Raw genomic sequence first — 16,397 nt, 5'->3', positions numbered from 1 at the left:
ATTCTACAACATTGGCTTGCGAAATCGCAATCAATAGATAATATAAGATAAATCAGTTCTTCCGTGACAGCACATCTCCATCCTCAAACTTTGACAGTATTGACAAACCTGAAGAATGGGAATACACGACATTAGTCATGATCAACATAATGCACTGGTCAACTAGCCACCGAAAGTGACAGTGGTTTCAAAAAGTGGGCATCCTAAAAAAATTGTTAAATTACCCTAGTTAATAAATGTAACATAAAAGGAAATATATAATCAACAAAACAGTATCAACTCTGTAGCTCGTTTATTCATATCGAGATATTCCTACATTATCCTGTTAATCGGGGCCTGACGCCTGTCATGACCTCAAGTGACCTCCAGTCGGTGCGTTAAAACCGACACATTTCCAACATCTATTGGGAACGCATCGGAAGACTGACGGAAAAACAATGGGCGGGCGCCATTGATTTGGCCTAATTTCTGGATTTCTGTCGGATCCAACATCGGAAAATCTGAATGTGAAAATCCGACACAAATCTTACATAATTACGTTACCAACCCATTGACAATCCGACCTCCCCGTGCACTGTGTGTATACATGGAAGTGCATGGAAGTGTTCAAGTTGTATTTGTGTACATCCTATTGTAAAAATGTGTGGTTGTTGTTGTTGTCTCTATTATCCGCTTGTTTCGTCGGAAGATGGTCACATGTGCTGTCTTTCCTCTCTCACTGTGCTTCTTTCTCTTGTGTACTTCTCTTGCTGCTTTTTTCCAATTGGTCGGCATGCGGCACACATCTGTCGGTACACTTTCTTTCTCTCTTTTCTACATCATCCTATGTTCTTCTTCGTTCCTTTCACATGTGTATGATCTTACTTCACATGTGTGTTATCAGTTTCCAGTCATTCAAAAACGTTTTGTTTCTAGGATGTAATCCATCATTGCCTTTTGTAGCCTCTCTGATCCTTCTCTGATGATGCACAAACGCTTTTATCAGTTGCGGCCTATTTTTTTAGTGAGTTAATCTTTATCCTATTGTGGCAACCCTGATGTCATGCAAAATAAAATGTCTTTATTTCTTTTTGTCAATCTTTTAATTTTAATTAACATCCTTTTTGTCGCTCTCAGGTCCAATAGGTTGAGACTACAGCAGTCATGCCAATCATAGAAGAGATCACAGAGGAGGAGGCACAACGCCTTTCCCAGAATCCTCCACAGGGGTCAGGGGTCACCTCTCACAAGGAGACCACGCCCAAGGAGACTCAGGACGATGACCTTGACGACCTGAAGAAGGTCACGGCTAAGGAGGAAGAAGAGGGCGTGGTCATCACCCAGGAAACGAAGAAGAAGATTGAGCTGCTTATTGGGGAAAAGACAGAAGGAAGAGATGAAGATAAGGAGAAAGAAAAGGAAGATCATGATGAAACCGAGAAAGAGAAAAAGTCAGAAGAAGAAAAGGAAGAAGACAATAAAGAAGAAAAGAGAGAGTCAGGAGGAGGAGATGATGTGCCGGTCCAGTATTACCTCTCACCTGAGGAGAGGAAGAGGGAAGCTCTGGAGCACTGGCAGAAAGAGGAGCAGGAGAGGAAGAGAAAGGAGCGGGAGGCCAGGATGCCCAGGTGGGGACCAGTTTGTTTGTTTGTTTGTTTTTTAGTCTTTGTGTATTCATGAAAAAATTCTTCAATGGGAAGAGGTTTATCATCAGACAAAAATATATAGCAAGACACAGATTCCTGGTACATTTGTAAATCCATAAAAAAGTGTAAAAGGTCCTGGGCAGGTGGACAAAACCTCCAGCACTATAATTTGTTGAAAATAAGCTTTTATACTAGGGAGCATAAATTTTAAGCATTTTCCATAATTCATTGTATATTCATCCTATCTTCCAGGATGACCAAGCAGTCCCTTCGGCAGCTCTGTAAGCAGCACAAGCTGTACCTGACTCCTGCTCTCAACGATATCCTCTACCTGCACTTCAAGGGTGAGGAACACAGAATATATTGCATTTCTACATAGTGTTTTTTAGGATGTAGGTGCAGTGGTCGTTATCCACTGTGTCTATGGCATGCAAGGATGAGTGAGTGAGTGAGTGAATGAGTGTGTGAGTGAGTGAGCTAGTGAGTGAGTGTGAGTCACTCAGAGTGAGCAAGCGAGCGAGCGAGCATGCGTGTGTGAGTGAGTGAGTGTGTGAGTGAGTGAGTGAGTGAGCGAGTGAGTGTGAGTGAGCAAGCAAGCGAGCGAGCATACGCGTGAGTGTGTGAGTGAGTGAGTTTGCATAGCGTTTTTAGTGTAGGTGCAGTGGTTGACTTGTTATCTATTGTGTCTATGACATGCAAGGATGAGTGAGTTAGTGAGTGAGTTAGTGAGTGTGTGAGTGAGTGAGTGGTGAGTGTGTGAGTGAGTGTGTGTGAGTGAGTGAGTGAGTGAGTGAGTGAGTGAGTGAGTGAGTGAGTGAGTGAGTGAGTGAGTGAGTGAGTGAGTGAGAGATTTCGAGGCAAAGCCCATCTCTCTCCTTCCCCTGCCTTTCACCTGACCCTAACCAAAGCCAGGTACCATTTTCCACTTGTTAAGTGCCTTTCCCAAGGACAGTCTATCCAGGATTGCCAGGAATCAAAGCTGTGATCTCTCAAACTGATGTCTGCTAGCCTTCCACTTGGTCATCCGACACAACTAATGTACATTTGATGGGGCGTCCAAACCCCAGCAAAATGTAAAATGTACTGTGTGTGAGAGAACTCATCTCAGCAAACCCTATAGGGTCACTCCTCTGTAGGATTTGGTGTGTTACACTATAAAGTGGTGGTTATATTGATTCCTTTATTCAGATACATAAATCAGGTGGTCTAAAGTTCTTCCTGCATGTATCTTTAAGGGACCTTTTGACTTGTACATGCATATGATAAATGTTAGTGCGTACAGTAACTTATTTTCAGGAGCACAGTTAAATCTTGGGGTTAGCTATGCAGACTTTGGTGTGACATGCTATTAAACATGGTATATCTGGTGTTTTACACTGAAGGGCCATTTAAATCAGAGTTATAGCTATAGGGGGTTAGCCAATAGACTTTGGTGTGACAAGCCATTAAACATGGTGCATCCGATGTGCCAGTAAAGCTGGTGTTTTACGCCGAAGGGTGTTCATATTGGCTGAACCATAAACGTACATGGAAGTTGAAGGCAGAGGTTATAAAAATGTCACCTACGGAGCTCTTTTATAGCCAGACCCAGCACTTTATATTCCATTCATGGTTTGAAGGATGAGTGATAGAGACCTTTGCTAGATTTAGGTGTGAGAAAGTCGTTCAATGTGATATAACTAGCCAACTGCTACCCACCCCTGTGTCAGAGACCCTAGCAGCAGTATAATCAAATACTGGATACGGGTTGGTTACTACACACAGTTCCGCAAAGCTGGTGTGCCATGCATAGAGGCGGTTATACTGAAACTTATATCCAAGCAGGGCAAAGGTTGTAAAAATGCCACCTTTACTGCCAATTTCAGCCATTCAAATTCCAACCAGAATAGATTGTGGGGAGATCTCTTTGCAAAGTTTAGGTGTGACATCGTCACTCGATGTTGTCTTCAACTAACATATTCGTGGCCCAAGCTGCATGGTGGTTTGTGCCTAAGGGTAAAAATATACTGACAGAATGATAAAATTACATCCATGTTGCACAGAGGTTGTAAAATTGCCACCTTTATTGCCAATTTCAGCCATTCAAATTCCAACCAGGATAGGTGCTAAGGAGAGCTCTAAATGCAAAGTTTAGGTTTGACATTGTCACTTGACGTTTAATCTTCAACCAACATATTCGTGGCCCAGCTGGTGGTTTGTGCCTGAGGGTAAAAATATACTGACAGAATGATAAGATTACATCCATGTAGCACAGAGGTTGTAAAATTGCTGCCTTTATTGCCAATCCTGGCAATTCAAATTCCAACCAGAATAGATTGTGCGGAGAGCTCTAATGCAAAGTTTAGGTTTGACATTGTCACTCGACGTCTAATCTTCAACCAACATATTCGTGGCCCAAGCTGGTGGTTTGTGCCAAAGGGTGGTTATACTGAAAGAATGATAAACTAACATCCAAGCAGTGCAATGGCTGTAAAAATGTCCCCTTTATTGCTTATATCAGCAATTCAAATTCCAACCAGGATGGATGGTGGGGAGAGCTCTTTACCGACTTTGAAAGTTAAGATGTGAGAAGTCACTCGATATAATCTATCCCATGATCACCCCATCCCTGCAGAGCTGGTAGTTTATGCCAAAGGGCGGTTACACCTGCTTAACCATAAACTACATCCAAGCAGGGCAAAGGTTGTGAAAATGTTGCCCGCGGAGCCTTTTTATCGCCTGTTGTGACAGAAAGAGACAATCATTTCCCTGCGGGTACAGCGATCCTTCGATAAACGACCCTGGCCTCGAAGAGTTAAGGCTGTTGGGTGTGAAAGTTGAGCTTGAAGGTGAACATGAATTCTGTACACACAGTAGTGACACTGTGTTTAGATAGGAAGTACATTCAAGTTATCCTTTTGCTAAATCTTTTAAATTATCCAGGATTGCTAAAATGTAGCAATTTAGATTCCGTCCAAACGGATCAGGGCTGTAAAAATGTCGCCCACGGAGTCTGTTTATCGCCTGTCGTGCCAGAAAGAGACGATCATTTCCCTGTGGGTACAGCCAGCCAAGCGTTAAGGCAATGTCAATTTAATACCTCGGTTGTCGGATTTGAAGAGAAAAATACTGCTGATCTTGAAGGTCACCATGACACAGAGTCGGACTGAGGGAGAAGTCAGTACAAACAGTCTAGTGACAGTGTTTAGGTAGAGAATATGTTTGTCAAATTCATTGACAGTTATTTGTCAGCATTTTGTTGAAGTTATCCTATTGCAAAATCTTTACTTTCAATTATCTGTGATGCAAGTTGCTAAAATGTAGCAATTTAGATTCCATCCAAGCAGATCAGAGGTTGTAAAAAGATCACCCATGGAGCAGGACCTGGCTTATTTATTGCTTGTTGTACTTTAAAGAGGCGATCATTCCCCAGTGGTACAGGCAGCCTTTGATAACTGATCCTGACCTCTAAGATTACATGTAGTAAGGACGCCTCTGATTAATCTGTTGGTTTCTACGGCTTGGAAGAGACATACAATGCTGAACTTGGACTTTGGAGAGAGAGAGTGAGGGGAACATTGGGGCACATTGTTTCAGAGGGTGCTATTATAATAATTATATTTCATTTCTTCCCAGCCATCTGTCTTCATGTTAATTAAGTGTTACTAGTATTAGTAAGTATCTGAGATGCAAGTTTTCCTTTCATGACACTTTGTTTCATCTGTTTCAGTTGATCTCTTACTATATTCACATGTCTGAAAACCAAGTAAATGAATTGTTGAGGCGTGATTGTCTGCCATGCCATGTAGGGACAACCATATCCCCAGGTTACTTGACGTGTACAGTCGGCTCTCTTTAATAAACCACCATGTCCTCTCCGCTCAGGGTCATTGTCATCTAGTTCATGTCAAGACTGATGAAGAGGAGATGGTCCCCTGAAGGCTTCTGTGCCAGAAAGCAGTCCTGGATGACTGTGAATTTCCTCAGCATGTTTCATGTTCACCTGCGTTGGTGGGATATAAACTAATTACGGAAAATATTTAATTTAGAAAGTTATTACTGTTCAATCTCTGGTGTTGGGAAAATAGTTCAGCTCTTTCCATTTTGTAGTAAGTTACGTCAACTACTGAAAACTCATTTGTTTATATCATAGGCGTAGTTTTATTATCAATTTTGGTCGTAGCAGTCGTGGAGGATTTTGCTGTGCTCAGACTTTGTGGACAAAGCAGTATTGAGTCTGAAAAACATGATTTTATAGTGTCATAGTGGTGTTTTAGGGGTAGAAAGACATAGCACAGAATAAAATCACTGAGATTTTTTCTGAATCAGTGAGGGACAGACCACAATGGAGAGGGAGATGAAGTTGGTGCATCCTTGCATTAGGCCACACCAATTTAATTTCTTGGTTCACGGATTTTTTCATAAAAAATATGGAGCGAAAGGGCGAAATAAAAATAAAAATAAAAATTGTAAAATGGTTGGGGTAAAGGTAACGACTAATCCAAAACATAACGAAAAAAGTTTTCAGCTTGAAAAAAGTACAAAAACACTATTATTGTACAGTAACAGCACCTGTACCCACACTTTAAGGAGATTATAATATAAAGGCCAATTTGCTACCCCGGAAAGTTGGTGAATGGTTTCATTAATGGTGAAAATTTGCTGAGTGGTAATTTTTATTTTTATTTTTTTTTCCAAACAATTGGAGCGAGCGAATCCGTGAACCAAGAAATTAAATTGGTGTGGCCTTAGATCACGATGCCGTGGTTATTACATTGTAAATAATGGATACTGCAATACCAGCCTGTCGTGTCCACACTGGGAGGCTGCCTCCCGGGCAGACCTCACGGATATTAATGTCACGCTGAGGTTCATGTTCATTTCACTCACATATCCGGCTGTCAGGTACGTTTGGTCAGGAGGAGCAGACAGCTGAAATACTGTAAATGCAGAAATGTTCACAGTGGATTAATGTTCGCGATTTGTGCAGCGGCTGCTTCACCGCGAATTTAAAACCACCGCAAACATTTTTCCATAACAGTAAGAGACTACAGTGCATGGTGCTACCGCGAATTTAAAACCACCGCGAAAAGTCCATTTTCCCGCTACCGCGAAATTAAATCCCCACGAACTTAAATGCATTTACAGTATCTGTCTGGGATACTGTATGTGAATTGATGTATGGGAGTTGATTTATGTTTGCCGGGACCTGATTTTTTAGAGGGAGGCTACTTAAAGTAAAGCTGTCACAGTTTTTGAGTTTGCATCTGAAACAATATTGTAGATAGTAATAATACCCCCATCTTATCTATTTGCTAGTCTGACTAAATTGACTGTTGGAGCACCACAGAAGATCTGGCAATCAGTTTTCTCCAACCTTCTCATCAGTTTTCTGCGGGACAAGTGTTTTACTTAGTGTCTATTCTCTGATATTATCCTCCCTTCTTTTTGTTGCCTATCCCTCTGTCTCCTTCCCTGAACAGTTCCTTGCATGATAGTTTGGGGAGTATTCAGCGATGGGAACTCTAATCCATCGTGCTATGGTCACAGAAAATTGAACGCGAAGACTGCAAAGTTGAAATGGTCACAAATAAAGATTTCAAGATTTTCCCGATATGTTTGGAATGTAACAGTGGTGTTTAAATACTGCCTATCGTCCTTGCCCAAGGGCACTAGTGCTTTTGTGGCGACAGCGATAGCAGTCGTGATTTGTGATCCGGCTGCACGGGTTCGGCGCGGGTTCGAATCCCGGGAGTCGGGATGTTGTTTCTTTCTGTTCTACTTGCCCCTCTGGTTGTTTCAGGAACAGTAAAAATAAAGTTAACAGTGAGTCCTGGAGCAGGGATGCGATGAGTTATGTGTCAGCATTAAAGGATTCATCATGTTGTCTTTATGTTAAGTCCTTTCTGGCCGAATTTATGGACCTCAAATCTTGCATTAGTCCCCAAGGCCCCATTCCATAGTGAACAGGATAAGGCCCGGTATTGCACGATCCTTCATCGCCGCTGTGTCAGGGTTTCAATGGGGAAGCTGTCAGACATGTATGAAAGCAATGAAAGGAAAGTATGTATTCTTAAGCCATGATCAATGATTTGTAGATACTAAAGCATGGGACGGGGAGATCGTTTTGAGGCCACACTTATTTATTTCCTTGGCTTCTTCTCAAATACTTCTAAGTGAAGATTTAGAGAGGATCATGACCAGGGTTGTAGCCAGCCTGAAATAATTTTCAGTCCCCTTGATTTTGAATGGGAATCCTATTGAGCACCGAAGGCATGGCGTGACGTTGCGCATCATTTCTAGGGGGTCTGGGTCCCAGAAAATTTTAAAATCAAGACCCTCTGAAAAACTATTTCCTACATTTTGAGGTGCAAATTTTGCTTGTACACTAAGCTCTTCAATGGCATCTGTTTTGATGAAGAAGAACACATGGGTTTCAGTTTTTTTTATATCGTTACATATCAATTTTTGTCTGTCCCAGGGGACGGAATGGGGGAAACTTTTTTTCAGTCCCCAGCTGCAAAATTCCTTCAAAGGACTGAAGGACAGGTGCTAGCTATACAACCCTGATCATGACAGTACGCAGTGGAGAGGAAAATCTAAATCTGGCTTTACTTACTCTTAGATTCCTAATACTGTAAACTGTGTCCAATTTACAGACTTCTCTTCCAGACTTTGTTTTGAGGCACCATCCATCTGGCAGTTGTTTTCACGAATTTCAAAGTCTAACTCCTGTTTCTTTTATCTTGTTTTTTCTCCAGGCTACAGTAAGATTAAGGAACCTAGAAGAGTACCAGGTCTAAAACAGTATTGAAATTGCAATACACAAATTTATACATAATGTTACCAGGGATCGAAATACTTTTTTTTTTGCTACATGTAAAATTGCAAGTTGGCAAAAATTTTACATACAATTTGAAAAATTTACATGCAAAATACAACTAGGCGGCAATGGCGACGAGTATCGCTAGCTTGAATCGGTGAATTTTGATTACGTCTAGTAAAGCTACCAGAGAAAGTTACTGGCAAAAGCAAGGAAGGATAAAGACACACGTCCTTTTGTCTAAGAGTAGGGGGTCTAATTCCTCAGTATTTTTCCAATAGGCCAGGTATTTTCAACATGCAAGATTGCAAGTTCAGAATAATTTTACATGCAAATCTCAAAAATTATGTGCAAATTGCAAGTCAAGTATGTGTATTTCGAACCCTTGTTATGTACAGTAGAGCACCACATGTAGGTTTCGATGCTGATGTTGAGCCCCATGCAGTACAAGTAAATCATCTGGCAGTTGTCTTTACTAATAAGTTTTCCTCCTGTTTTCTCCAGGCTACAGTAAGATTGAGAACCTGGAAGAGTACACGGGTCTGAAGTGCCTGTTTCTGGAGAGTAACGGACTCAGGAGGATAGAGAACCTGACAGCACAGACCAACCTCAGGTGTCTGTACCTGCAACAGAACCTGCTGACTCAAATAGGTAAGTACTCACCTGTCCTACTCACCTGTCCTACTCACCTGTGTAACACACCTAACAGCACAGACCAACCTCAGGTGTCTGTACCTGCAACAGAACCTGCTGACTAAGATAGGTAAGTACACACCTGTTCAACTCACCTGTGTAACACACCTGTCCTACACACCTGTCCTACTCACCTGTGTAAGACACCTGCCCTACTCACCTGTCCTTCTCCCCTGTGTAACAAACCTGATGGCACAGACCAACCTCAGGTGTCTGTACCTGCAACAGAACCTGCTGACTAAGATAGGTAAGTACACACCTGTATGACACACCTGTCTAACTCACCTGTGTAAGACACCTGCCCTACTCACCTGTCCTTCTCCCCTGTGTAACAAACCTGATGGCACAGACCAACCTCAGGTGTCTGTACCTGCAACAGAACCTGCTGACTAAGATAGGTAAGTACACACCTGTATGACACACCTGTCTAACTCACCTGTGTAAGACACCTGCCCTACTCACCTGTCCTTCTCCCCTGTGTAACAAACCTGATGGCACAGACCAACCTTAGGTGTCTGTACCTGCAACAGAACTTGCTGACTAAGATAGGTAAGTACACACCTGTCTAGCACACCTGTACTACTCACCTGTGTAACACACCTGTCTTACTCAGGTGTCTGTTCCTACTGTAGAACCTGCTGACTGCTATAGGTAAGTATACACACTTGTACAACTTACCTGTGGAGGTACACACTGGTACACACCTGTCCAACTCACCTGTATGGGCACACAGTCTAGTTAAGACCACACCTGCCCAAGTTACAGACTTCCACTCAAAATATGTTTTTCCATTGACCTTCCCAGTAGAATCTTTCCACATTCAATCAATGTCATCAACTAGTGTTTTGATTAGTCTGTGAATTCATGCTGTTTTTAATTAGGCATTTACACAATGTATGTACATATAGGATTGAGTCGTTTTTATTTGAAGACTAAATGTGCTTGACTTTAAGGATTGCCCAGATTATATGTGTCATTTGCACCTGACTTGACTCATCTTTCCCCCTGCAGAGAACCTGGAGTGCTGCCCTCAGCTGGACTCTCTCAACATCAGCAACAACAGCATCAGGAAGATCGAGAATCTGGGTAAGTCTGGTGCTACTCTTGATTTCTGTCTGAAGTTTAACAACAACATTTATCATGACGTAATCGCAAAAGTAGAGAAATAACTGAAGGAAGCCACAACATTAGCTATTTCTTTGATTCCCAGAGGTCATAAGCACAGAGGACAAGTTCAAATGATTAGCCTGAGTACCATAATTATAGTACTGTCCTCTGTAGTGACCTCTGGCTCAATATTTCGCTGGCTTAAAACACGGATAGCAAGCAAAAGGATTGAACCATCTGGTCCCTATGGAGGTGGTGCTCAGGCTAGATAATGATGAGCTGAGAGGAAAACAACTGAATAATTTGAATGTTCGTGGCCTGAAAATGTGCACAGTGTTCCATTTAGGTACAGTCTTATCTTATTGAAGCTTTATTCATGCCCATATCAGCAGTATTCTTTTAACACCTGAGGACCAACAATTTAAATTGGTAGGGCCTTAGGTCACATCAATGCTTTAGAATAAACATTTTCTTGTAAGAATAACAAGAAACCAACATTTCACTCTAAGAACCTGTTCTGTTCCTCGCCCAGCCTGCCTGCCAGAGTTCACGACCCTGCAGATGGCACACAACCGCCTTGAGACAGCGGAAGATCTGGAACACCTGCGGGAGTGCAGGAAGCTGAGCTCTTTGGACCTGTCACACAACAAGATCAACGACCCCAGGGTCATCGACATCCTGGCCGACATGGAGAGCCTGGTAGGTCACTTAAGGGGTCGGGTCAGGGGTCAAAAGTCAAAGGTTAGAGGCAATCATAGGAGTGTGATCAAGACAGTAGTGTTCAGATTAGTTTAACTGCTGAATCTATCTGAGTGTATGTATTTTTAGTTAGGTGTTGTCATTTCTTTGGTCAATATTGACCAACAGATGCCATGCATAATCATTTTTAAGTGATGAGACTTTGAGACTTTATAATGACCTGTCTTCTTAAGTCAGAGAGACATACTTATATGACACAGGACTATAGATTAGATTGTTTGTTTGTTTGAGCATTTAACTTATAATACATGAGGAACTCAAATCAGTATGGTTATCTATAATCTAATGTTTTTTGTGCCTGGTCTTGTGAAGCATTGGTCTTAAGCATGGTATTGAAACACACAGCATAAGATGAAGACACAAATTATTATTGGTACTACTATATGCTGACGTTTTGCTTCCTCCCATGCTCCAGAGAGTTGTAAACCTGATGGGGAATCCTGTCATCAAGAAGATCTCAAACTACCGCAAAACTACCATCGTCAGGCTGGTGGGTTCTCATTTGATGTCAATCATGATTTTGTCATTTAAGATGAAAAAATATCTTCATCATCCGAAAGTCCTAACTTAAGGTTAGTTTTGATACAGTCACATATGACACTAATGGCCAAGTGGTTAAAGTGTTTGCCTTGCTGTCGGTAGGTAGGTTGTGAGTTTGATCCCAGCCAAGTCATACCAAAGACTTTAAAAATCCTAATCCTAGATCCCTGCTGTTGTGTTGTGTTGTGTACTGTGTGGCCCAGGGCTACTACTGAAACAGAGATGGGTGCCAGTCCTGATGCATCATTTGGTGCAGATAGGACTTGAACAAACAGTCACATAACTGTTTCCCTGTTGTTGTCCCCCCTCCACAGAAACACCTACAGTACATGGATGACAGACCGGTGTTCCCTAAAGACAGGGCCTGCGCTGAAGCATGGTGGGTCAAACCAACTCTCCCTTACAAGATTCTCTGCCTTCCTCTATATGCTACTCAAGAAGGTTATCCCAGACAAATTCACAGAAAATCTCTTGATATATGTACTGATGGATAAAAAATGGAGAGTACTTCCCAATGTTTTCAAGGACATTAGATAATGATTCGTCTACCTACATGAGAGAGACATTCTAACATGTAATATCATTTTGAAACTAAAGATTGTTTCTTTGTTTGTTTCTTTATTAATGAGAAACTTGAGTCAGCATGCTGACAGCTTTTTGTAGAAGGATAGGAATTATATTCAATTTTTTTTTCAATACACTTCGGGTTCACCACAAAACAAGGCTCAAGGAACCACTCATACGTTTTGAGTTGCTATACAGAGATAGATATCTTCAATCTTGTTAGCTAACTACTAAGACATATTGACAAGTTCCTGTGTCCCATGTGCAGGTCCAGAGGAGGGAGGGAAGCTGAGAAGGCAGAGAGGGAAGTCTGGATCAACAAGGACAGGAAGAGGATACAGGACTCGGTAGATGGTAGGGAGGAAAACTTCATTTTCAGGGCTCACATCTGTCTTGTTTCATTTTTATGCCATGTTTGGACTTGATTTAATGGGTGACATAGAGGGTGGCACCTCACTTTGTGACCTTTCAGACTTAACGTTAGTGTTACTAATATTAGATCTACTTAGTATATGATTACGTAACTTACCAGTAATATTGTATACAAGCGATCATGATGATGTCACCATGACGCAGTGGTAGGCAAAAAGCAGGTGTTTGGCAAAAGATTGATTTATGTATTAACTGGTAATTTGATCTGCTAATTTAAATGTCAACTTTTAATCCAATCTACTGACGTCCTGGTAGGCACGAACCGCCGAATACCCCGGATATAAACAACAACAGCGATTGCTTGTATTGCTGTGGTTTGTTTGTTTGTGTGTTTGGTCTAATATCAATTGCTAATATTGTTTGTACAGCACTGTTGAAGATCCGCAATAAGGCCGAGGCAGCCCGGAAGATTCGTGAGGCCAAAGAACGAGAGGAGAGGGGAGAACCTGCTGTACCATATGATGAGGAGGAGACAGGAGTTGCTCCGGAGCAGGGAGAAGTCACTCCGGAGGAGGAAGGAGCTACTCCGGAGCAGGAGAAGGACCAAGAAAGAGTCACTCCGGAGCGTGGGCAAATGCACAGGCTGGTCATCGAAGATGTCCCCACATTGGAGGAAGCAGAGAGTAGGGAGGATGGTGATGCAGAGGATTTTGACCCGGAGAACAAGAAAAATCAGGAGAAGATCACTCTGGATGTAAGTCTCTGCATTTTATTCTCACATCCAAAAAGTTTGCCAATTACAGTAGCATATACAAGATGAGTTGTGATTGGGAGCATTCTTCACACTGCAGCAGTGACACCTATTTGTAGTGTGGGGTACTGCAAAAACAATACCTATCTGGAGTTTGAGGTAGAACCAGTCAGTATTGCCCTGAGGAAGGTGACAGGCAGTCCATAAAACATTGGCAGGAACATTCTTCTTTTATAGTGGGCAGAAGAGCTTCAATACTTGATTTACTAACCTGATGAAACTATCCAACTATCCACTCTAAGTAAGAGTTTTTGTAATTCATCTACAATGACTGTACCAGTAATAACATTGTTCAAATATAACATAGTGCATGGTTTCAAATTCGTATTATATTTGGGGCTACCATTATACTGTTTCTCAAAAAGCTAAGAGGAAGAGTATGTGTGCGAAAACATCCACTTTTTATTTCCAGTAAGACTGAACTAACCATCCCTTCTCTCCAACAGGACCTGCCTGACCTGGAGGACGTTGACATCACAGAGGAGGTGGCAACCTTTGAACCTCGACCCCGACCCTCCCCACGACCCTTTATCGAAGTCCTTGGCTCAAGCGACAGTGCTCCGTCCAAGCCACTTGTCCAAGAACTCAACTTCTCCCCCGCCTCCAGGCCTCGTGTGCAAGAAGTTTCAGGCAATACCAGTGGAAAGCTTTTTACACCATCTAAGAGGAGGCCTCTGATTGAAGAACTTGATAGCCAATCAGATGCCGGGAAACCTCTGATTGGAGAGATCAGCAACCAATCACAGCCAAGAAGGCCTCTGATTGAAGAACTTGACAGCCAATCAGATGTCGGTAAGCCTCTAGTTGAAGAGGTCAGTACTCAGTCAAAAGGAAGGAGATTTTTGATTGAGGAGGTAGCCGGCCAATCAGCAAGCAGCTTAGAAAGCCAGTCAGCTTCAAGAGTTGGACAGGAAATGAAGCTAGTATATTGGGGCTCCACAGTTGGGAGCTGATTCAGCAGTTTGCGCAAGAAGAGCCATCTTACACAGACCAGGAAACAAAAGACTTTATGAAGAAACTGAAAGAGGAAGAAGCCAAGGAAAGAGGTAAGAAGTAGATTGATTCTTCATTTGGAATTAATGGACGAAATGTATGTAACAATGTATTTATGTGTATGTTATGTGCATATATTGTGTAATGTAGCTAGTATGTACTAACTATGTATGTAATGTATGTATGGAGTTATTGTTTTATGCAATGTGATGTGATGTATAAATCAAATGGTTATAATGAATGAAATGATGAATGAATGAATGTATTCTATTGAATGAATGAGTGTCAACTGAATCTTGTTGAATGAATAAATGCATGGATGAATGAATATGGCTTTACAGTCTTCTTTTCACACAACTAATTTTTTTTTTCTTTTTTCCAGAGAAGACCATTGAAGAGAAGATCTGGGAGTTGGCCTCATCAGGAGGGTCAACTGTGGGGAGGAGGACACACAACCCTGCCCCTGGGGATGTCGACACCACCCGTGAGGGTACCAACCCCACCCCTGGGAGTACAAACCCCACCCCTGGTGGTACCAACCCCACCCCAGGGGGTACCGAACCCACAGTAGAGGAGTTCAACCCTGATGAAATTGACTAGAAATGATTGAGACAGAGAGAGAGGAGAGAAAAAGAGAGAGAGATCTGATCAAAGTCTGTAAACTTAAGGAATCTGATATTCCTTCACAAGACAGTGAGATAGAACTTTTCAACCTCGAGTCATGTAACTTTAGATCAAGTGTTGACCTGAAAGTGCAGAATTGTAAATGTGAAACTGCCCTAGCACATTCCAGGCATCCAGATTGCAACCTTTGTCAACAAAGACCAGGGCTCTAGCCAGCGTCCGTTTTCCCGTCAATTGACGGAAGTTTACTGCGTCTGACGGAAAAATTTTAAAAGCAATCCGTCAACCTTGACGAACAAAAATCCTAGGTGGAAGCTACAGGCGGCTTGGGGACGCTGTCCACGGCTGTAAAAGCCACACACTGTTTGTTTTGCTATTGTTATGATTGTTGACAATGTGTGTCGGCGCTCTTTTGCAAACGATAATCTCATTAAAACCGGTTTTTTTCAAGGTTTCAATGGCAACATTTACTACTTTGTAGTGTCATAGGGAAAATTAATTTTCGCGATTTTCACAACGATTGGAATTGGCTGACGGAAAAAAAATTCGAGCTGGCTAAAGCCCTGACAAAGACTCTAATCAGGATCGATATCTCAACTGGTAGAATCCGTGACTCTGCCAAATCGCCGTTCCTACTGACATGCAGATATTAATTCTATATGCGCTGTGTTTTGTACAAAATATAGGCTGATATTTGTAGCCGTTGCGTTCTATAGTTACAGAACAATACAGATGCCTCATAGGTGTACAAAATATAGGCTGATGTTTGTAGCCGTTGAGTTCTATAGTTACAGAACGATACAGATGCCTCATAGGCTACCAGTTGGGAAGACACTGTGTCAAGTATATACAACAGTAATATTTTGTTTTTATCACCAAATTATTTATGATGTTATGGTGTTTGGTTAAACGTTTTTTTTTTCAATACAAGTCAAGAAATGTAACCCAATGTTTTCTATGCTTTTTTGGAGTGAGTGAGTGAGTGAGAGTGAGTGAGTGAGTGAGAGAGTGATCGAAAATTGCTACACAGAAACAAGGTGATAGATTTTAACTCTTAACTTGAAAGTTCATCTGTGTTGGTGGAAGTCATTATTGAACTAGTTAAACTGTAATTATCAACACAAAAATTGGACTCACCCAATTTTTGTACCAAACAGCACCAGTCTTTGTTAAGAAATGAACAATCCACTGCTGTTGTGACGTCACGTTATGCAATTAGAACACGTGACTCAGTAAGCAGTGGATCATGCATTGCAGGAAGTCTATGGCGCCCACCGTCTCTGCTAGGGATGGTTGTAAAGCTCTGATGTAGATGGCTTCTTTGATCCCACCAGCAAAAGAGTCTGGCTCTATGTTCTAGATTTTAAGTTAACTTTGTCCTTGTGCCCATTTGTCCAGGACACTTCTATACCAAATTTCAGGTAATTTGGTCGTAAAACCATGGTACAGGGGCAAAAAGTGCATTTTTATAAACATTTAGTGGTATTGAATCTATATGGGCATATGA

At 41.8% G+C, this 16,397-nt stretch overlaps 1 protein-coding gene across 1 annotated transcript in view; it reads left to right on the top strand.

Annotated features, from left to right (window-relative positions):
• LOC118427911 (dynein assembly factor 1, axonemal-like) overlaps positions 1–14,226 on the top strand; it is a 17,801-nt gene extending 3,575 nt beyond the window's left edge. Inside the window, exons 2-11 of the mRNA XM_035837876.1 lie at positions 1,117–1,607; positions 1,878–1,969; positions 8,932–9,078; positions 10,132–10,206; positions 10,760–10,926; positions 11,402–11,476; positions 11,841–11,905; positions 12,359–12,444; positions 12,891–13,216; positions 13,720–14,226. Of these exons, the coding sequence (XP_035693769.1) occupies positions 1,144–1,607; positions 1,878–1,969; positions 8,932–9,078; positions 10,132–10,206; positions 10,760–10,926; positions 11,402–11,476; positions 11,841–11,905; positions 12,359–12,444; positions 12,891–13,216; positions 13,720–14,226 (2,004 nt within the window). The 5' untranslated portion in view covers positions 1,117–1,143. The remainder of the gene's footprint in view (positions 1–1,116; positions 1,608–1,877; positions 1,970–8,931; positions 9,079–10,131; positions 10,207–10,759; positions 10,927–11,401; positions 11,477–11,840; positions 11,906–12,358; positions 12,445–12,890; positions 13,217–13,719) is intronic.
• Positions 14,227–16,397: the final 2,171 nt, after the last annotated feature.

The sequence above is a fragment of the Branchiostoma floridae genome, chromosome 12, assembly GCF_000003815.2.
Source record: "Branchiostoma floridae strain S238N-H82 chromosome 12, Bfl_VNyyK, whole genome shotgun sequence".
NCBI lineage: Eukaryota > Metazoa > Chordata > Leptocardii > Amphioxiformes > Branchiostomatidae > Branchiostoma > Branchiostoma floridae.
Note: the sequence above shows the minus strand (reverse complement) of the source record. Positions and strands in the feature narration are given on the sequence as shown.